General features: G+C 44.7%; 1 protein-coding gene across 2 annotated transcripts in view; it reads left to right on the top strand.

The window, feature by feature from the left end:
- The first annotated feature begins 8,326 nt into the window (after window positions 1-8,326).
- Window positions 8,327-15,846, top strand: part of DTX4 (deltex E3 ubiquitin ligase 4) — a 33,175-nt gene continuing 25,655 nt past the window's right edge. For both annotated transcript variants that reach the window (XM_054439886.2, XM_054439885.2), the window contains exon 1: window positions 8,327-8,551. In XM_054439886.2, coding sequence (XP_054295861.1) covers window positions 8,341-8,551 — 211 coding nt within the window. In that variant the 5' untranslated portion in view covers window positions 8,327-8,340. The remainder of the gene's footprint in view (window positions 8,552-15,846) is intronic.

Here is a 15,846-nt window from a genome sequence, read left to right as displayed (position 1 = left end):
GGCCTCCTGTGAGTGGTTGAGGTATTGCTTCTGTGATTGGCTGAGACTCAGGTACTTGCTACAAAAGTAGGCTAGTCTGTTTCCACATTCAGTTAAGTTATAGTTCACTATGTATTGAGAAACGTTTAAGTCAAACTTAAAGTATGTAAGGAGGTAGCTTTAGGCTAAGCTTAATTTAACAAAAGAAAGAGAAAAGAAAACTATACACCAAGACTCTTTATAAATATAGACCACCCCCCAATTTTTTTTTTTTTTTTTTTTTTGAGACAGGCTCTTCCTCTGTCACCCAGGCTGGAGTGCAGTTGCTCATCATAGTTCACTGTAACCTTGAAATCCTGGGCTCAAGGTACCCTTTTGCCTTAGCCTCTCAAGTAAGTAGGACTACAGATATGCACCACCATGGCCAGCCCCCTGAAAACTTTAACAAATAAAATATAGCAATATTTTATAAGAATTATACACCATGACAAAGTGGGGTTTATTCCAGGGATGCACATCTCAGTAAGTATTTGAAAATCAATGCAATCCACCATATTAGCAGTCTGAAGAAAAAAAAATCTCATGATCATATCAATTGATACCAAAAAAGCATTTAATAAAACTCAATATCTGTTCATGATTTAAAAAACTCTCAGAAAAATAAGGATAGAGGGAAACTTCCTCAACTTGATAAAGAACATCTAAAATGAACACCTACAGCTAATATCAAAGTTCATAGTGAAAAACTAGATGTTATCTAAGATCAGAAACAAGGCAAGAATGTCTATTCTCACAACTGTATTAAACATAGTACTGGAAATTCCAGGTAATACAATTCTAAGTAAGGCAAGAAAAGGAAATGAAAAGCATAAGGATCGGCCGGGCGCGGTGGCTCACGCCTGTAATCCCAGCACTTTGGGAGGCCGAGGCGGGCGGATCACGAGGTCGGGAGATCAAGACCATTCTGGCTAACACAGTGAAACCCTGTCTCTACTAAAAATACAAAAAATTAGCCAGGCGTGGTGGCGAGCGCCTGTAGTCCCAGCTACTCGGGAGGCTGAGGCAGGAGAATGGCGTGAACCTGGGAGGCGGAGCTTGCAGTGAGGCGAGATCGCGCCACTGCACTCCAGCCTGGGCGACAGAGCAAGACTCCGTCTCAAAAAAGAAAAAGAAAGAAAAGAAAAGAAAAGCATAAGGATCAGAAATGAAGAAACAAAATTGTCCCTATTTGGAGATGACATGTAAACTCCCAAGGAATCTATAAAAGAACTCTTAGACCCAGATTTGGACTCCTTAGCAAGCTTACAAGATATTAAATAAACATACAAAAATCCATTGTATTTATATGTACCAGCAATAAGTATGTGGAACAAAAATTAAAAATAGAATGCCATTTATTAATATAATCACTCTAAAAAAATGAACTACTTAAGTGTACATTGAGCAAAAAATGAACCGGATAGGTATGCTTAAAACTAGAAAACACATAAAACAAAGAAGATCTAAATAAACAGAGAAGCATATCCATATCGTGTTTATGGATTGGAAGACTTAACACAGTAAAAATATGTCAATTCTCCTCAAATTGACATACAGCTTCAATGTAATTCCTATCAAAATCCCAGCAAGAATTTTTGCACATATAGACAAGATTATTCTAGTATTTATGCGGAAATCAAAGGATCCAGAATAGCTAAAACAATTTTGAAGAAGAAAGTGATCAATCTACCCAATTTACAATAAGACGTTACATAGCTTATTAATACAGCTTATTAATCAACACTGTGCAGTACTGGTGAAGGGATAGACATACAGGTCAATGGAACAGACTAGAGAAACCAGAAATAGATCTACACAAATATGCCAGACTGATTTTTTTACAAAGACTCAAAAGCAATTCAAAGGAGGAAGAAAAGCCTTTTCAACAAATGCCGCTAGGACAATACATCTATAGGCAAACAAACACATAAAAAGACACTCAACTTAAACCTCACTCCATACACAAAAATTTAATTCAAAATGGATCATAGATTTAAATGTAAGTTGTAAAAGTATGAAACTTCTAGAACAAAACAGAGGAAAAAAATATTCAAATCTTAGGACTAGCCAAAGAGTTCTTAAAATTAACATGGGAAACTTAAGCCATTTAGAAAAAAAAATTTACTAAGTTGTATTTTATCAAATTAAAAAACTTTTGTTTTGTGAAAGACGCTATGAAGAGCATGGAAAACATAAGCTACAGATTGAGAAAAAATATTTTTAAACTATATCTCCACCAAAAGTATTTATTTATTTATTTGAGACTAGGATTCACTCTGTTGCCCAGGCTAGAGTACAACATCAACATCACAGCTCACTACAGCCTCAACCTCCCAGACTCAAGCGATCCTCCCACCTCAGCCTCACGAGTAGGTGGAACCACAAGCCTGCACCACTACGGCCAGCTAATTTTCGTATTTTTTGTAGAGACAGGGTTTCCCCATGTTGCCCACGCTGATCTCCAGCTCCTGAGTTCAGGCAATCGAACTCCTGACTGGGCTTCCCAAAGTGCTAGGATTACAAGCTTGAGCCACTGTGCCCAGCCCAATATTTAGAATATAAAAAGAACTCTCTAATTTCAACAATAAAAAACAAAAACCAGCAAAAGACCTGAACAGATATCAAAGAGCATATATGGCAAATAAACGCATGGAAAGATGTTCAACATTGTTAGTCAATAAGGAAACAAATTAAAAACAACGAAATAACACTACACACTTACCAAAATGGCTAAAATAAAATATACTGACCAAAAAATGATGGTGAAGATGTAGTGACCAGATCATGGGTATATTGCTGGTGAAAATTCAAAATGGTGCAGCCACTTTAGAAAACTGGCAGTTTGTTAAGCTAAACATGCAACTACACTATGACCTTGCCATTGTACTCCTAGGCATTTATCACAAAGAAATGGATACTTTACGTTCACACAAAAACCTGGATGAGTGTGTTCATAGTAGCTTTATTCATAATAGCCCAAACTAAAAACAACTTATATGAACTTCCTTGGATGAACAGTAAGGTGGTCCATGGATACTATGGAACACTACTTAGCAATAAAAAGAAACAAACTTCTCTCGATACATACAACTTGGATGAATATTTAGAGAATTATGCTGAGTGGAAAAAGCCTATCTCAAAAGATTGAATGCTCTGTGACCATTTGCATAATATTCTTGAAATGACAAAATCATAAATATGGAGAACATATTAGTTATTGCCAGGAGTTATGGACAGGATGGTAGTGGGGAGGAATTAGTGGGTGTGATCTTTTAGGGCAACATGAGGAATCCTTGTGGTGTGGAAAATGTATATTGTACACAAAATGTATATTGTATAATGTGTGACACAATGGTATTATATCAATAACGGAGCAGAATTGTAACCATTCTGTATCTTAACTGTGTAAATATCAGCAATGGTATTGCACTATCATTTTCCTATAGTTTTATAGGATGTTGAGGATACACAGGCTCTGTCTGTTTCTTATAACTGCATGTGAATTTACAATTATTTTAAAATAAAAAATTAAAATGCAATGCATCTTCTGCCTGGCTTTTTCTCTTGCCTCTCGTTTATTTGGAAACTAACTTCTGTGTTGTAAGAATGCCCATCAATCACATGGACAGGCCATGTGTAGGTACTTGGGCTGACAGCCCTAGTTGAGTGCCCAGATAACAGCCAGTATCAAGCAGTAGACTTATGAATGAGCAGACCTACAGATGATTCCAGCCACCTGCTTTCCTGATAGCTCCCTTGAGCTAATGCTGTGTGGAGCAAAGACCAGCTGTCCTTGGAAGCCCTCCCCAAAGTGCAGATGTGTTTGAAAAATAAATGCTTGCTGCTGTTTTTAGCCACCAGTTTTAGGGTGGTTTATTACATAATAATAGTTAATTGAAAAAAAAAAAAGGGCTTTGTCTACGAACATTCCACAGAAAAAGAAGAGAAGCAGCTTTTTCACTGAATCTTTGTGTTAGACAATGACGACCTTTTTTGAAGTATCATCAAATTGTACCTTTGAAAAGTTCAAAACTGGCTTCATAGTCTCAATTAGTGAGGTTTTATTATAGCCATCATATGTTCAAATTAAAAATTTGGCATATCATTTGGTTAAAGATTTTTATGCCACTTATGGGTACAGGAGGCAATTTGGGAGATATAGTTTGGATACTAAAATGGAATGTCGGCCAGGCACAATGGCTCATGCCTGTAATCCCAGCACTTTGAGAGGCCAAGGTGGGCGGATCACCTGAGTCCGGAGTTCAAGACCAGCCTGGCCAACATGGTGAAACCCCATCTCTACTAAAAATACAAAAATTAGCCAGGCGTGGTGGCAGGCACCTGTAATCCCAGCTGCTTGGGAGGCTGAGGAGGGAGAATCGCTTGAACCTGGGAGAAGGAGGTTGCAGTGAGCCGAGATCACGCCATTGCACTCCAGCCTAGGGGACAAGAGCAAGACTTTGTCTCAAAAAAATAAATAAATAAATAAAATGGAATTTCTGAGATTTTCAGGGTTTATGGTACAGATTATTTGAAATTAGGATTGTATCAGAAGATCTAAGAAATGTATATACATATATAATGATTATTTATACATAATTATAAATTATTATTTCTAAATGGGTCATGATAAACTATAAATTATCATGGATTATTAAAATACAGATATTTTACATCTATAATTTACTACTAATGTCAAGTCATACACACACAAACACATTAGGGGACTTCCAAAAGTTTGTGAAAAATAAAATTAAAAAACAAAATAAAAAACGTACACTTTATTTCTCAACATAAGCACCATTAAATTCAAGATACTTTTGTAGGTGATGATACGAATCATTTAGTCCATCACTAAAGAACTGAGTGTCCTGGGACCCTAACCATATCAATGCAGTCTTTCTTTACTATAGAAAAACAGATGCTCTTTAAAAATTTTTTTTAAATTAGGAAACAAAAAGAAGTCAGAGGAGCCAAATCAGGACTGTACAGCAGACTAAAAGATCTTCCACCAAAATGCTCATGAAAGTGCCTTTGTTTGATGAAAGGAATGAGCTTGAACATTGCCATGGTGGAGAACGACTCTGGTGAAGCTTTCCCAGGTATTTTATCCTAAAGCTGTTGCTAAGTTTTGCAAAATACTCTCATATTAGGCAGATGTTATTGTTCTCTGGCCCTCCGGAAAGTCAGTAAGTAAAATGCCTTGAGCATCTCCAAAAATTGTTGCCATAGTCTCTGCTTTTGACCAGTGCACTTTTGCTTTGACTGGACCACTTCCACCTCTTGATAGCCATTGCTTTGGTTGTTCCTTGTCTTCAGGATTATACTGGTAATGTTTCATCTCCTGTTACAATTCTTCAAAGAAATGTTTCATGATCCTGATCCCACCCATTTAAAATCTCTATTGAAAGGCCTGCTCTTGTCTGTAGCCAACCTGGATGCAATGGTTTTGGCACCTATCAAGGAGTGGAAAGTTTAATTTCTTGGTCAGAATTGTGTAAGCTGAACCAGTTGACATATCTATGGTGTAGGCTATTGTTTTGACTGTTAATCCTTGACCCTCTTCAGTAAGGGCATTGTCTTACCCTTCTTAGTGTCTCAGACTAGATCCTGTTCAGACATGTTATAACAAGTTAGTATGAGTTTATTTGGGTGCAAAAAAACAATTTGAACTACCTGCCTAATTTTTTCATAATATGCATTTTCCATAAACTTTTAAAGACCCCTCTCATTTGTGTGTATATGTGTATATGTGTGTGTATTCACTTCCTCTTGCAAATGAATCAGACTACATACAAACCTTCTCACATGTCATAAGATATTTTTATTCTGCTGTAATACTCTGTTGTGTTTAACATGGAAGATACAAGACCAGATACAAAACTAGGCTGGACATAGGCAGGTAGGCGTCAGTTTCCTTCTGCCTTCCATTCGTCTTTCAAAGAGCTCATCTAACATTTGCTAGTAGCCCGCTTCTCTAGTTTAGATTTTTTTCACCTGGGAATTTCTGGCTTAGCTGGTCAGGTGCTGTATTTTCCCTGGTACTTCCAATATCCCCTTGAACCATTACTCTTCACTTTTTGATTCATACTTACCAAGACTATAAGAAAGTTTCCTGAGTTTTGATACTTTCCATTTATATGACTAGAAATAAAAGTAGCCCAATAAATTTTTAAATTACTTTTTCTTCAGTTTGCCTTTTGTTTCTTTTCCAGAAAATTCTACCCCCATTTTCTCCCTTCCCTTCTTTCACACTGAGACACTTCTACATTGCCTGTTATTGTGCCATTTCTGTGTCATATACGACTTGCTATGGAACAGGCATTTTCTTTTGAGTCAGCCCAACTAAATTTTGAATACTGGTTTCCCCTCTAACTAGATATGTAATCTAAGGCAAACAGTTTAAATTCCTTAAGTCCTGTCATTTGTAAAATGGTAATAATAATGGCCTATGATATAATTAGTCGAGGTATCCTTAACTTGTTTTCTTTTTGTTCTTCTAATTCTGAAACGCGACATTTTAATGAGTGGTGTTGTTTAGGTTGGATTAGGAACAGTCCCCAATTAAGGGAGAGGCTGACTAGGCGTTTTGGAGGTCAAGCTGTGCAAGAAGACCAGAAAGAACAAAGCTCAGAGGTCCCTTGAGCCTGGTGCCTTTAGAGGCCTGAAGAAGAACAGATCTCACACTTTTTCTTTCGCTTTGTATTTAGAACTCTGTTGGGAGAAAGATAAAGGTAGAAGGATGGAAAATTCTAACAATGGGAGAAATGACAGCTGTAAGGAGAGGGAGGGGGAAGCAAGTCGTCTAAAACATAAAAGGGTCATATGATATTTATGAAAAAATTGATTATTTCAGAAAGATTCACAATCCCATTCTCTAACACATAATCTACTTTTACTTTCCCACATCCTATATCTTGGATCTTGATAGACTCGATTCGTTGTTTTATGTGGTTTGCAATCTCAACAAAACAAAATTTGTGTTCTTTGACAAGGATAATGCATAATCCTGACTTCAGTCTTCCCTTTTAGTCAGAACCTACCTATTTAAGGTTATTTTCCATATTAACTATTGATGATCAAAGTAAGTCTAGCTTGTGTTTGTCCTAGTGTTTCATAATTTCAGTTACAGAAACGATGCAGATAAAATTAATCTAACATGCGTCTTCCTCACTCTAGTACGTTGAATCTGGCCAGAAAAACCACATTTGCTCCCTACATAGGTAATATAAATCCATCATTAGCCAAATTGCTGCATCCCTTTGGACTGGGTCTCATTAGCAGAGGTTGGAGTGGCCATTGGCCGGCACACGACACTTTAGGCCAGCAGGGGGCGAGTAAGTTCCAGGGCACTCGCCCGAGCAGCAGGGGGCGTGTCTTCTGCTTCCTTGACTGACAGCTAAGGATGCGGGAGAGGATGAGGTAATAGGCGCCCGGGCAAGGAAGGCGTGGGGGTGCGCGCGCGTGTGTGTGTGCGCGACTGTGAGTGTGCCAGTGCATGCGCAAGCCCCGAGACAATGCGTGTCTCCAGTTCGCGCTGCGGACACTGATCATGCTGCATTAAGAAAAAAAAAGAGAGAGAGAAAATTACATTTTGGGGAAGAAGGCTGCAAAGTTGCGGCTGGGCGACAGTGGTGGTCCCGGGGCCGTGTCATGGCGGGTCGCTTCTCTGCATCAAGGAACCAGGGAAACACACGCGGGCGCGGGTTTGCCTTAGCGCCCCGCTTGGGAGGGGCGGTTCATTCTGGAAGGGACTGAGCAGAGCCACAGGCAGGGGGAGCTCTCCCAGCGGCGGCGACTGCAATTCGTGCGGCGAAGAGGGAGGGAGGGAGGGGAGGGGAGGGGACCAGAGCGTGCCATTCCGAGCGCGGCCGTGCGGCGAGATCCCACCCCGGCGTCTGCAGAGCCCGAGGCGCAACTGGTGCGAGGGCTGGGTCCTCGCCTCGCCGTCAGCCCCAGCTCGCGGCCGCCGGGGCTCGGGCCGCGCGCCCGCCGAGTGGCTTTTGCAAGGCGGGGGCCTGTTTGCAGAGAGCCGGGCATTTGCATGAAGCGACTCGACCCCACGGAGCAGCGGCAGCAGCAGCGGACCCCGGCGGCGGCGGCGGCGCGCGGTCCCAGCCAGGCGGCCCAGGTGTCCCGGCCCCGGTGGATGCACGGCTGGGGAGGAGCCCATGGGCCAGAGCTGAGGCTGCCCGGGGCGGCGGGGCGCGGGGCAGGGGGAGCGGTCGAGGCCCGGAGGCGGCGGCGCAGGAGGAAGCGGAGGAGGTCGGGCCCTCGGGGCCCGGGAGGCGGGCCGCGCAGCGCCGCAACCCCGGGCTCGCCATGCTCCTGGCCTCGGCCGTGGTGGTCTGGGAATGGCTGAACGAGCACGGCCGCTGGCGTCCCTACAGCCCAGCGGTGAGCCACCACATCGAGGCGGTGGTCCGCGCCGGCCCCCGCGCGGGGGGCAGCGTGGTGCTGGGCCAGGTGGACAGCCGTCTCGCGCCCTACATCATCGACCTGCAATCCATGAACCAGTTCCGCCAAGACACGGGTGAGCCAGCCGCCCCTGACCCCTCCCCGCCTGCTCCCACCTTCCCAACCTGCCAAGGTACCTCCCTCCCTGTGAACCCACCTTGGCCACCTAGTCGGCACTTCTGTGCAGCAGTGTCACCAAGAGGTGGTGGTGGGAGGCGATTCACTCCCCTGGATCCTCGCGGGATCCTCCCTCCCCCTTAAACATCCATGCAAATAGTATCAGTGTTATGGTTTTGCAAACCCAGCTTCAACCTAGTCGGTAACAATCCACTCCCCACCCCTTTCATGCCCCTGCTTTTCAGCACTTGGTGGCCCTAAGTCTTTCCATGTAGAAATTCTAGGGCTGCCCCAGACTACAGAGAATCCTAGCCCTTCGCAAAGGCTTCCTGCCCTCATCCCGTGGCGGCCGGCACCTTGGCTGACCTGACCCTGTTTTGCTTCAGGCACGCTGGGGCTTGCCACACGTCCCCTCACCCCCGATCTCACTGCCTCTGCGTCTCCTGTGTGGGATGCCTCCCCGCAGCTGGGTCCTGGGTGTGGGAACTGGGGGAGGAAGAAGGGATTCCCCGGAGGTTCTCGCTACAGTCGGGTAAGGGAAGCGCAGGGCTCCCTGGGAGGAGAGACTGGGGCTGGGGTACCCTGGACGCCGTGGCATTGGCGAATGCCTCTGCTACACACTACAAGCGCGGAAGCAACAGGCCGGAGCAGATGGAGAGAGGAGGGGGAGGCTCGGGGCTTCGGAATGCATGGCAGGGAAGCCGCTCCCTTTGTCTGCGGAGGAGGAGGACGCAGATTCCTAAGGAGAAACTGTCCCCAGGCTTCCTCTTGAAACCATAGCCTGTGAGGAACCCATGGTCTCCTGCAGCGCCAAACTCCTATCTTTTCATGAGAATCAAGTTGTCACTGTAGCCAGGACAAACCCGCTTCCCAGCTGACCTGCCTTTCCAGGTCAGAGCCAGGAAGGGAGCCTCCAGGATGGGGCCGTGGGGGGTGGGGAGTTGGGGTGCTGCCCGAGGGAGAGCAGAACTGCCCCTCTTTGCTCCGTCCTTGCTTAATCGATGACCTGGGAAGTTTCTGCCTCCGTCAGTGCAGGTGGGGAGAGGGCCATTGTTTCTGGAATTCTGGCTCGGCTTTCCCAAGAGTGCAGCCGAGGAGCCTGGAGAGGCCGGTGTGCTGCGGAGGAAGTAGAGAAGATGACTCGGAAAGGCCCTCCCCAGTGAACAGCTGTTTGAGCAGAGTCTCTCTGCTTCCTTGGAAAGCCCCCACATCCTGTGTGCTAATTAGGATTGTCATGGGAAAGGGGTATCTTTCCACCCTCATGTCCCCGTCTTTAGTCATAACTCCCAGCAACCCCTTTGCCAAGGACTCTGCAGACACTGGCTGATTGAGGAGAGCTTTCTGGGGAGAGGATTCTGGAAGTGTTAGAATCTGGAGGGTCTTCAACCGTGTGTGGAGCTGAGGGAGACTGGGAGGAGGAGAGAATAGAGAGGAATGTGGGGAGATTGAGAAAGAGGATTAAGTGTGGCTGAGGGGGAGGGAGAGAATGTCATTGTGCAACTTGGGTAAAGGTTGTGGAGGTGAGGGTGGAGGGGGTGTGTGTTGGGCGGAGCTGAGCCACGGAGGTGGGACCAGAGAGAGAGAGAGACCAGCAGTTAAAGCACCTGACAGGGGATTCCAGTCCTGAAAAAAAAAAAAAAAAAAAAAAGCAGGTGTTAGCTTTTCTATTTCAGAGTATATCTCTGCAGCATTTGGAAAACCACCCTTGTGACAGAAAGGTCTCAGCCCCTTTCCCACGTTTGGGAAGAGCAAAGGTGGAATCTGTGTTTGGGGGTACTTAGGATAGGCAAGGTATCTACAAAGGTTCATGACCCTTTCTACAGAAGCGAAGTTGTAGAGAAAACTGGATGGAAGGAAAGAAGCTACGTTTCCCAGGTCTGATCACTCTTACCTGAGGACTGCCTGGTGGTGAGCAATTTAGTCAGAGAATGGCGCTCCCTGGACTTTAAACCTCAGGCAGAGAACTTGCCCTGAATCATTTTAAAGGCTGCCTCAGGGTGTGTTTATCATCAGACTGCTGTGGTTTCATCCGCTCATTGCTAGAGTCGGTCAGCCATCCTGAATACCTCTCTCCTGTGCGCTAGGCCCTGTGCTGGGTGCTGCAGACACTGGGCTGAATTCCCAAAAAAGCTGGGTCTGTCAGGGCGCTTGTCAAAGAATAGAAGAATCTCTGGGTTTCTGAGCTCTGAGCCCCCTCCTCTCCCTTCTCCACCAACACACACATAGTTCCTCTCAATCTCATTGATGAGGCCATGACAGGGTAAGAACTTTAAACCAGTGGCTCCCAGGCAACCTCGGCCAAGCCCTTGCAATGTTTAATTAAATTACCCACCATCCTTGAGCCATAATTCAAAGCTGGGAACCAGAAACATCCCCATAAACAAAAGAGAGCTGGAAGTCCCCTGCCCAGAGGCGATTCCTCTCCTTTTTTGTTGCCTCCTCTGTATGGGGACATTTCCTGACATGAGAGCTTTGTCTTTTTGGAAGTTGCTTGCTCTGCTGCTGAGAGAGTCCTCAGGCTCTCCACTCGCCTGGGCTCCTGACCTCATCCAGCCTGTCTCCAGGGAGATGGCTGGGAGGTCCCAGACACCCATCTGCCTGCCTCTGTTTGCCCTGGGCCCTTCTCCTTCCCCAGACTGCCTAGGGGTCTGATCTTATTTGCATTCTATGCCAGTCTCCTCTAGGCATTTTGGGCTAGAGAATCTGGAATAAGGGAAGAGATGGGGTGAGATAGACGGGACTGGCTCTTGGCCACTTCCAAAAGCCTCGGTGGGGCCCTCTCCACCTGCCATCATTTACCTTGACTGGGTTGCCCTTTTTCTGTTGTAGGGCAGTGACTGAAGAGCTTTACTTCAGCATCACTTTCCCTGTACCTTTCAACATGCCTGACCCTACCAACTCCAGGGTTTCAGTAGCAGGATGAGGAAGATCCAGGCTGAGAGTGGAGAGAAACAACTGTGGCTCTCATTCTAGGCTCACTGTTTACTCCGTGACCTTGAGCAAGTCTCTAAATGGTCAGGCCTCATTTTTTTTTTTTTTTTTAGAATGAAGAGCAGCCTTAAGATTTCTTCTTTCCCTCTTTTTCTTTCCTCCCATCATGCAGATCAACAGGTGAATGGGTTGGCCCCTGTGCCAGTGATGATACTGATAAGCACAGGGTGAAGGAACGTTCTTTCCAGCTCTGAGTTTTCTGTGCAGGTTTTGCCTTCTTTATGTCTTTTAAAGTGGTGAGAAGTGTCAGATGGAAAGAAAGAGAGTGGGCTGAATTAAATGATTTGACAGAAGCTGCGTTTTAGCCCCCCCACAAAACCCTCTACCCTATGTTAGCATAGAAGTGGAGGAGGCAGGCATCATGATGACCACATGATAATTACAATGTGCAGGATGCACCATGTGTCTGCATCATGCCAAGCACGTTGTACACACTATCTTGTTTAATCCTCACAACAATCTTATGAAGAACCTATTATTATCCCCATTTTATAAGTGAGGAAACAAATTGAAAGTGATTAAGTTGCTCAAGGGTTTACAGCTAGTCAATGGCAGGGCTGAGGTTCTGAATTAGGTGCCCTATGTCCTATTTCTTCATTCAGTAAATAGTTATGGAGCAACTATTTAGCGCAGTCACTGTTCCAGACGTGAGATATAGCAATAATAGAGCATCCAAATATTTCTTTGTCCTCATGGAATATTCTGGTGGGCGTGGGGGATGCTGGTGAGAGCGGCCTGGGATTTCTTGGACATAGCGCATGCCCTAACGGCAGTGAGTCACTTACATAGATGTGTGTAACATGCCCCAGAGACCTCAGTGCATGCCTGGAAGGCATGGCCTTCCACTTCCCAGAAGCTGAAAGATTTTGGGTGCTTTGTAACGCAGGTGGAAAATCTGTAAAAAACTGATTTTCTTTCTCCTTCTTCATCCTTAGTTTATGAACATCCTCAATCCCTATCCTACTGGAGCCCCTTTCCTTGGGTTACTTCACAGATTATCTGGTTTATAATCCTGATTCTAGAAAAGTCGAGAACTAGCACATCCAAAATAGGGTGGTCTCTGAAAATAATCAGCGAGTAAAATCCCACCATGTCTATTGTCTCAACACTTTGGTTCTGAGGTTTGCATGCTATCTCTGACTCTCCTCTAGCGTTGAATTGAACTCAACAACTTTCCCTCCAAAACCAGCTCTTCTCTTGACATCCCTCTGACACCATTTTACCACTTTCCCGTGGTCCAAACCCAGGATTCTTTGACTCATTTTGTCATTTAGAATCTTATTTGGGCACCTAATAGGTACAGGCACATAGACCCTGTAGCCCAACAGCTGAAATTTGAGTGTACCCATGCACCACTCAAGGTGGCCATTCACATGCAGATTCCCGTGCCCAGGCCCTGGAGATGCTGGCCTGTAGGTCTCAAGGGCACTGCTGATTCAATTCATATCCCAGGAGATTCTGAAGGAGGCAATCCTCAAACCTCACTTGGAAAGCATTCAGCTACTCATGATCAAGTCTTACCCATTTTTTTCTCTGTAAGGTCTCTCCAGTTCGTCACCTTCTTTTCATTTTCTATGCCAACACCTTTCCACTCACCTGGAACTAATGGACAGAGTGGCTCTGGTCTTGCCCCTCTTTTCTTAACAAACTTTACTGGCTCTTCATTGATTACAAATTAAATCTATCATAGCCTGACATTTCAGACCTTCCATACCCTCTCTGGTTCTAACATATCTTTCCAGGATTGTCTTCTTCTATGCCTTATATTTCCCTCCAATCTGCCAAACAGAGGCTACCTCTATCCTCATGCATTCCTTTAGAGTTCTCTGACACTCTTCACCCCCCAACTAGCCTTGAGGTCCCTTCTTCTGAAACACTGTCCTTTGCCATTTTTACCTCTCAAAATTCTTTTTGTTATACGAGTCCATGCCATTTGTTATTCATTTCTTAAAACATTCTCCACACCTTGAAATGCTTTCCAAACCATCATTACTTCATTTATTGAATCAATATTTTGGAGTGACTAGGACATGCAGGCATAGAGAATACAGCCATGAGCACATACCTTGATGCCCACTCTCATGGTACTCACTCTCTAGTGAAGGGGACAGATATTCATCAAATTAGCCACACAAATACATATGTAACTGCGCATTGAGATGAATGCTATTAAAATTTTTTTAAAAGGAACAAGAATTTCACCTGGCCAGAACTGCCCAGGGGGCCTCCTTGAAGAAATAAGCTCTTCCTGTGGGAAGAGCTATGGAAAAGATACCAGAGAGTTTTGGGGAGGAACCAGCATTGTGAAGAGGCCCAGAATCAGAGAAGCCTGGCAATGAGGAGAGATTGAAGGCCAGTGTAGCTGAAATGTGGGCAGAGTTAGGCAATGAGGGGGCCATGTATGTTGGTGGGTAGGGGGGATTTAGATTTCAACCTAATGGGAAGTCATGGAAGGGATTTACGCAGGGAGGGGACATGGTCGATTTTCCTGCCAACATGCATTTTGTTGGCATTCTCCTTGTGATACGTTCTGCCTCATAAATAGTCATTCACACACTTGTCTTCTAACCCTGTTTCAGACTGAAAGCTACCTGAGGAATGCTTGAATCTGCATTCCCCATAGCAGTTAATGAGTGCTCAGTGATATGTGATAAATGATTAAATATTAAAGTAGCCAGAAGTCTTCAATCAGTCACAGCAGTTTCTGGAGCCCTTGCAACTGCCAGACACTGCATTAGGCACTAAGAATGCAAAGAGCTCCACAGTGGCATTCCTGCCCCCACTTAAGGCGGGATGGTATGAAAAATGTTGCTGAAACATTGATGCACATCAGCATACATAGTCAAGCTACACAGCTCAGGCTTCCTGAGGGTGGGGCCTGGGCTGGGAGAACATTTTAAGAAATGGATGGAAAATGGCTTGAGACCTGAATGGTAAGGAGAATTTCAATAGGTAAAAATGGCAAAGGAGGCCATTTCAGTAGAAGGGACCTAGCGAATTGTGGGGAAGGGAGTCAGGGAACTCTGGGAGAATGCATGAGGATAAAAGGGGCCTCTGTCAGGCAGGAATAGAAGAAAACACAGAGACTGAGGAAGACAAACCCAGAAAGGTATATTATAGATCCATGGCATAGTTTCCAGAAGTTCTGGGACAACTCTCAGGCATCTCCAGGATTGATAACAGTATTGTGTTTAAAAAAAAAAAAAAAAAAAAAAAAGTCTTTTAGGCAAATCTGTGAGGGGGTTAATTGCAGTGTCCCTGCCACCCTGGAGAGAATATAAAATAGTGCCATTTAAACTCTCTAAACTTAATTTCCTCATTTGTGAAAGGTATTTCTAGGATTGCTATGAAATTTACATAGGATATGTGAGGTGCTTTGTAAGTAATAAAGATTGTGCAAATACCAATTTGAGAGCAGCAGAAGGCAGCCAAATGACTAGGCAGATAGGGGCAGGTCCCCAGTGAAACCCCACTTTCAAGCCAAAAACAGCCTGAAGGCTGAAAGACTGGACTGCTGGTCCAAGATAAAACCCGCAACCCAAAGTGAGAACTTCTGTTCCTGTTTCTCTACCCTTTCCCAATTGATTCTTTCTGAATAATGCCTTTTAACCAATCAAATGTTGCCTTTTCCAGTACTACCTACAGCCTGCCCCTCCCCTATTCTGAGCCTATAAAAGCCCTGGACTCAGCCACACTGCAGGGACTTTCCCACTTTTTCGTAGGGGCACCACCCCTGGGTCCCCTCTCTGCTGAAAGCTGTTTCATCACTCATGAAAACTCCCCACCTTGCTCACTCTTCGATTGTCAGCATATCCTCATTCTTCTTGGGTGTGGGACAAGAACTTAGGAACTGGTGTGCAGCCAAACTTGGCCCAGTTGGGCAGAGTGGGCGAGTCATCTCCTGCCATCTCCTGCAGCAGGTTGTGTGGCCAAGTGAGGCCCAGGCAGGGTGTTGCCAGCCAGAGGTCCCTGGCTTGCAAAGTGACCAAGAAGAAAATCCTGTGTCAGCTATATAGAAACTTTTTCTCTCTCTCTTTCTTACACCGCCTGCCACCCTACACACACACACACAGAGACACACACACACACACCCTCACACACCCTGAGCTAAACCTTCTCCATGGTTTCTCCATCCTGCTTAGACACATAATAGAAAATAAATTACAAAAATAATCACTAATTTTCATTGAGCTCTTGCCATGGTGACAGGTGCTATTTTTGAGTTTTACATTCATTTCTTCATTTAATCCTCAAATCCACCCT

The sequence above is a fragment of the Pongo pygmaeus genome, chromosome 9 (genome assembly GCF_028885625.2).
Source record: "Pongo pygmaeus isolate AG05252 chromosome 9, NHGRI_mPonPyg2-v2.0_pri, whole genome shotgun sequence".
Taxonomy (NCBI): Eukaryota; Metazoa; Chordata; class Mammalia; order Primates; family Hominidae; genus Pongo; species Pongo pygmaeus.
This window is presented reverse-complemented; position numbering and strand designations above follow the sequence as displayed.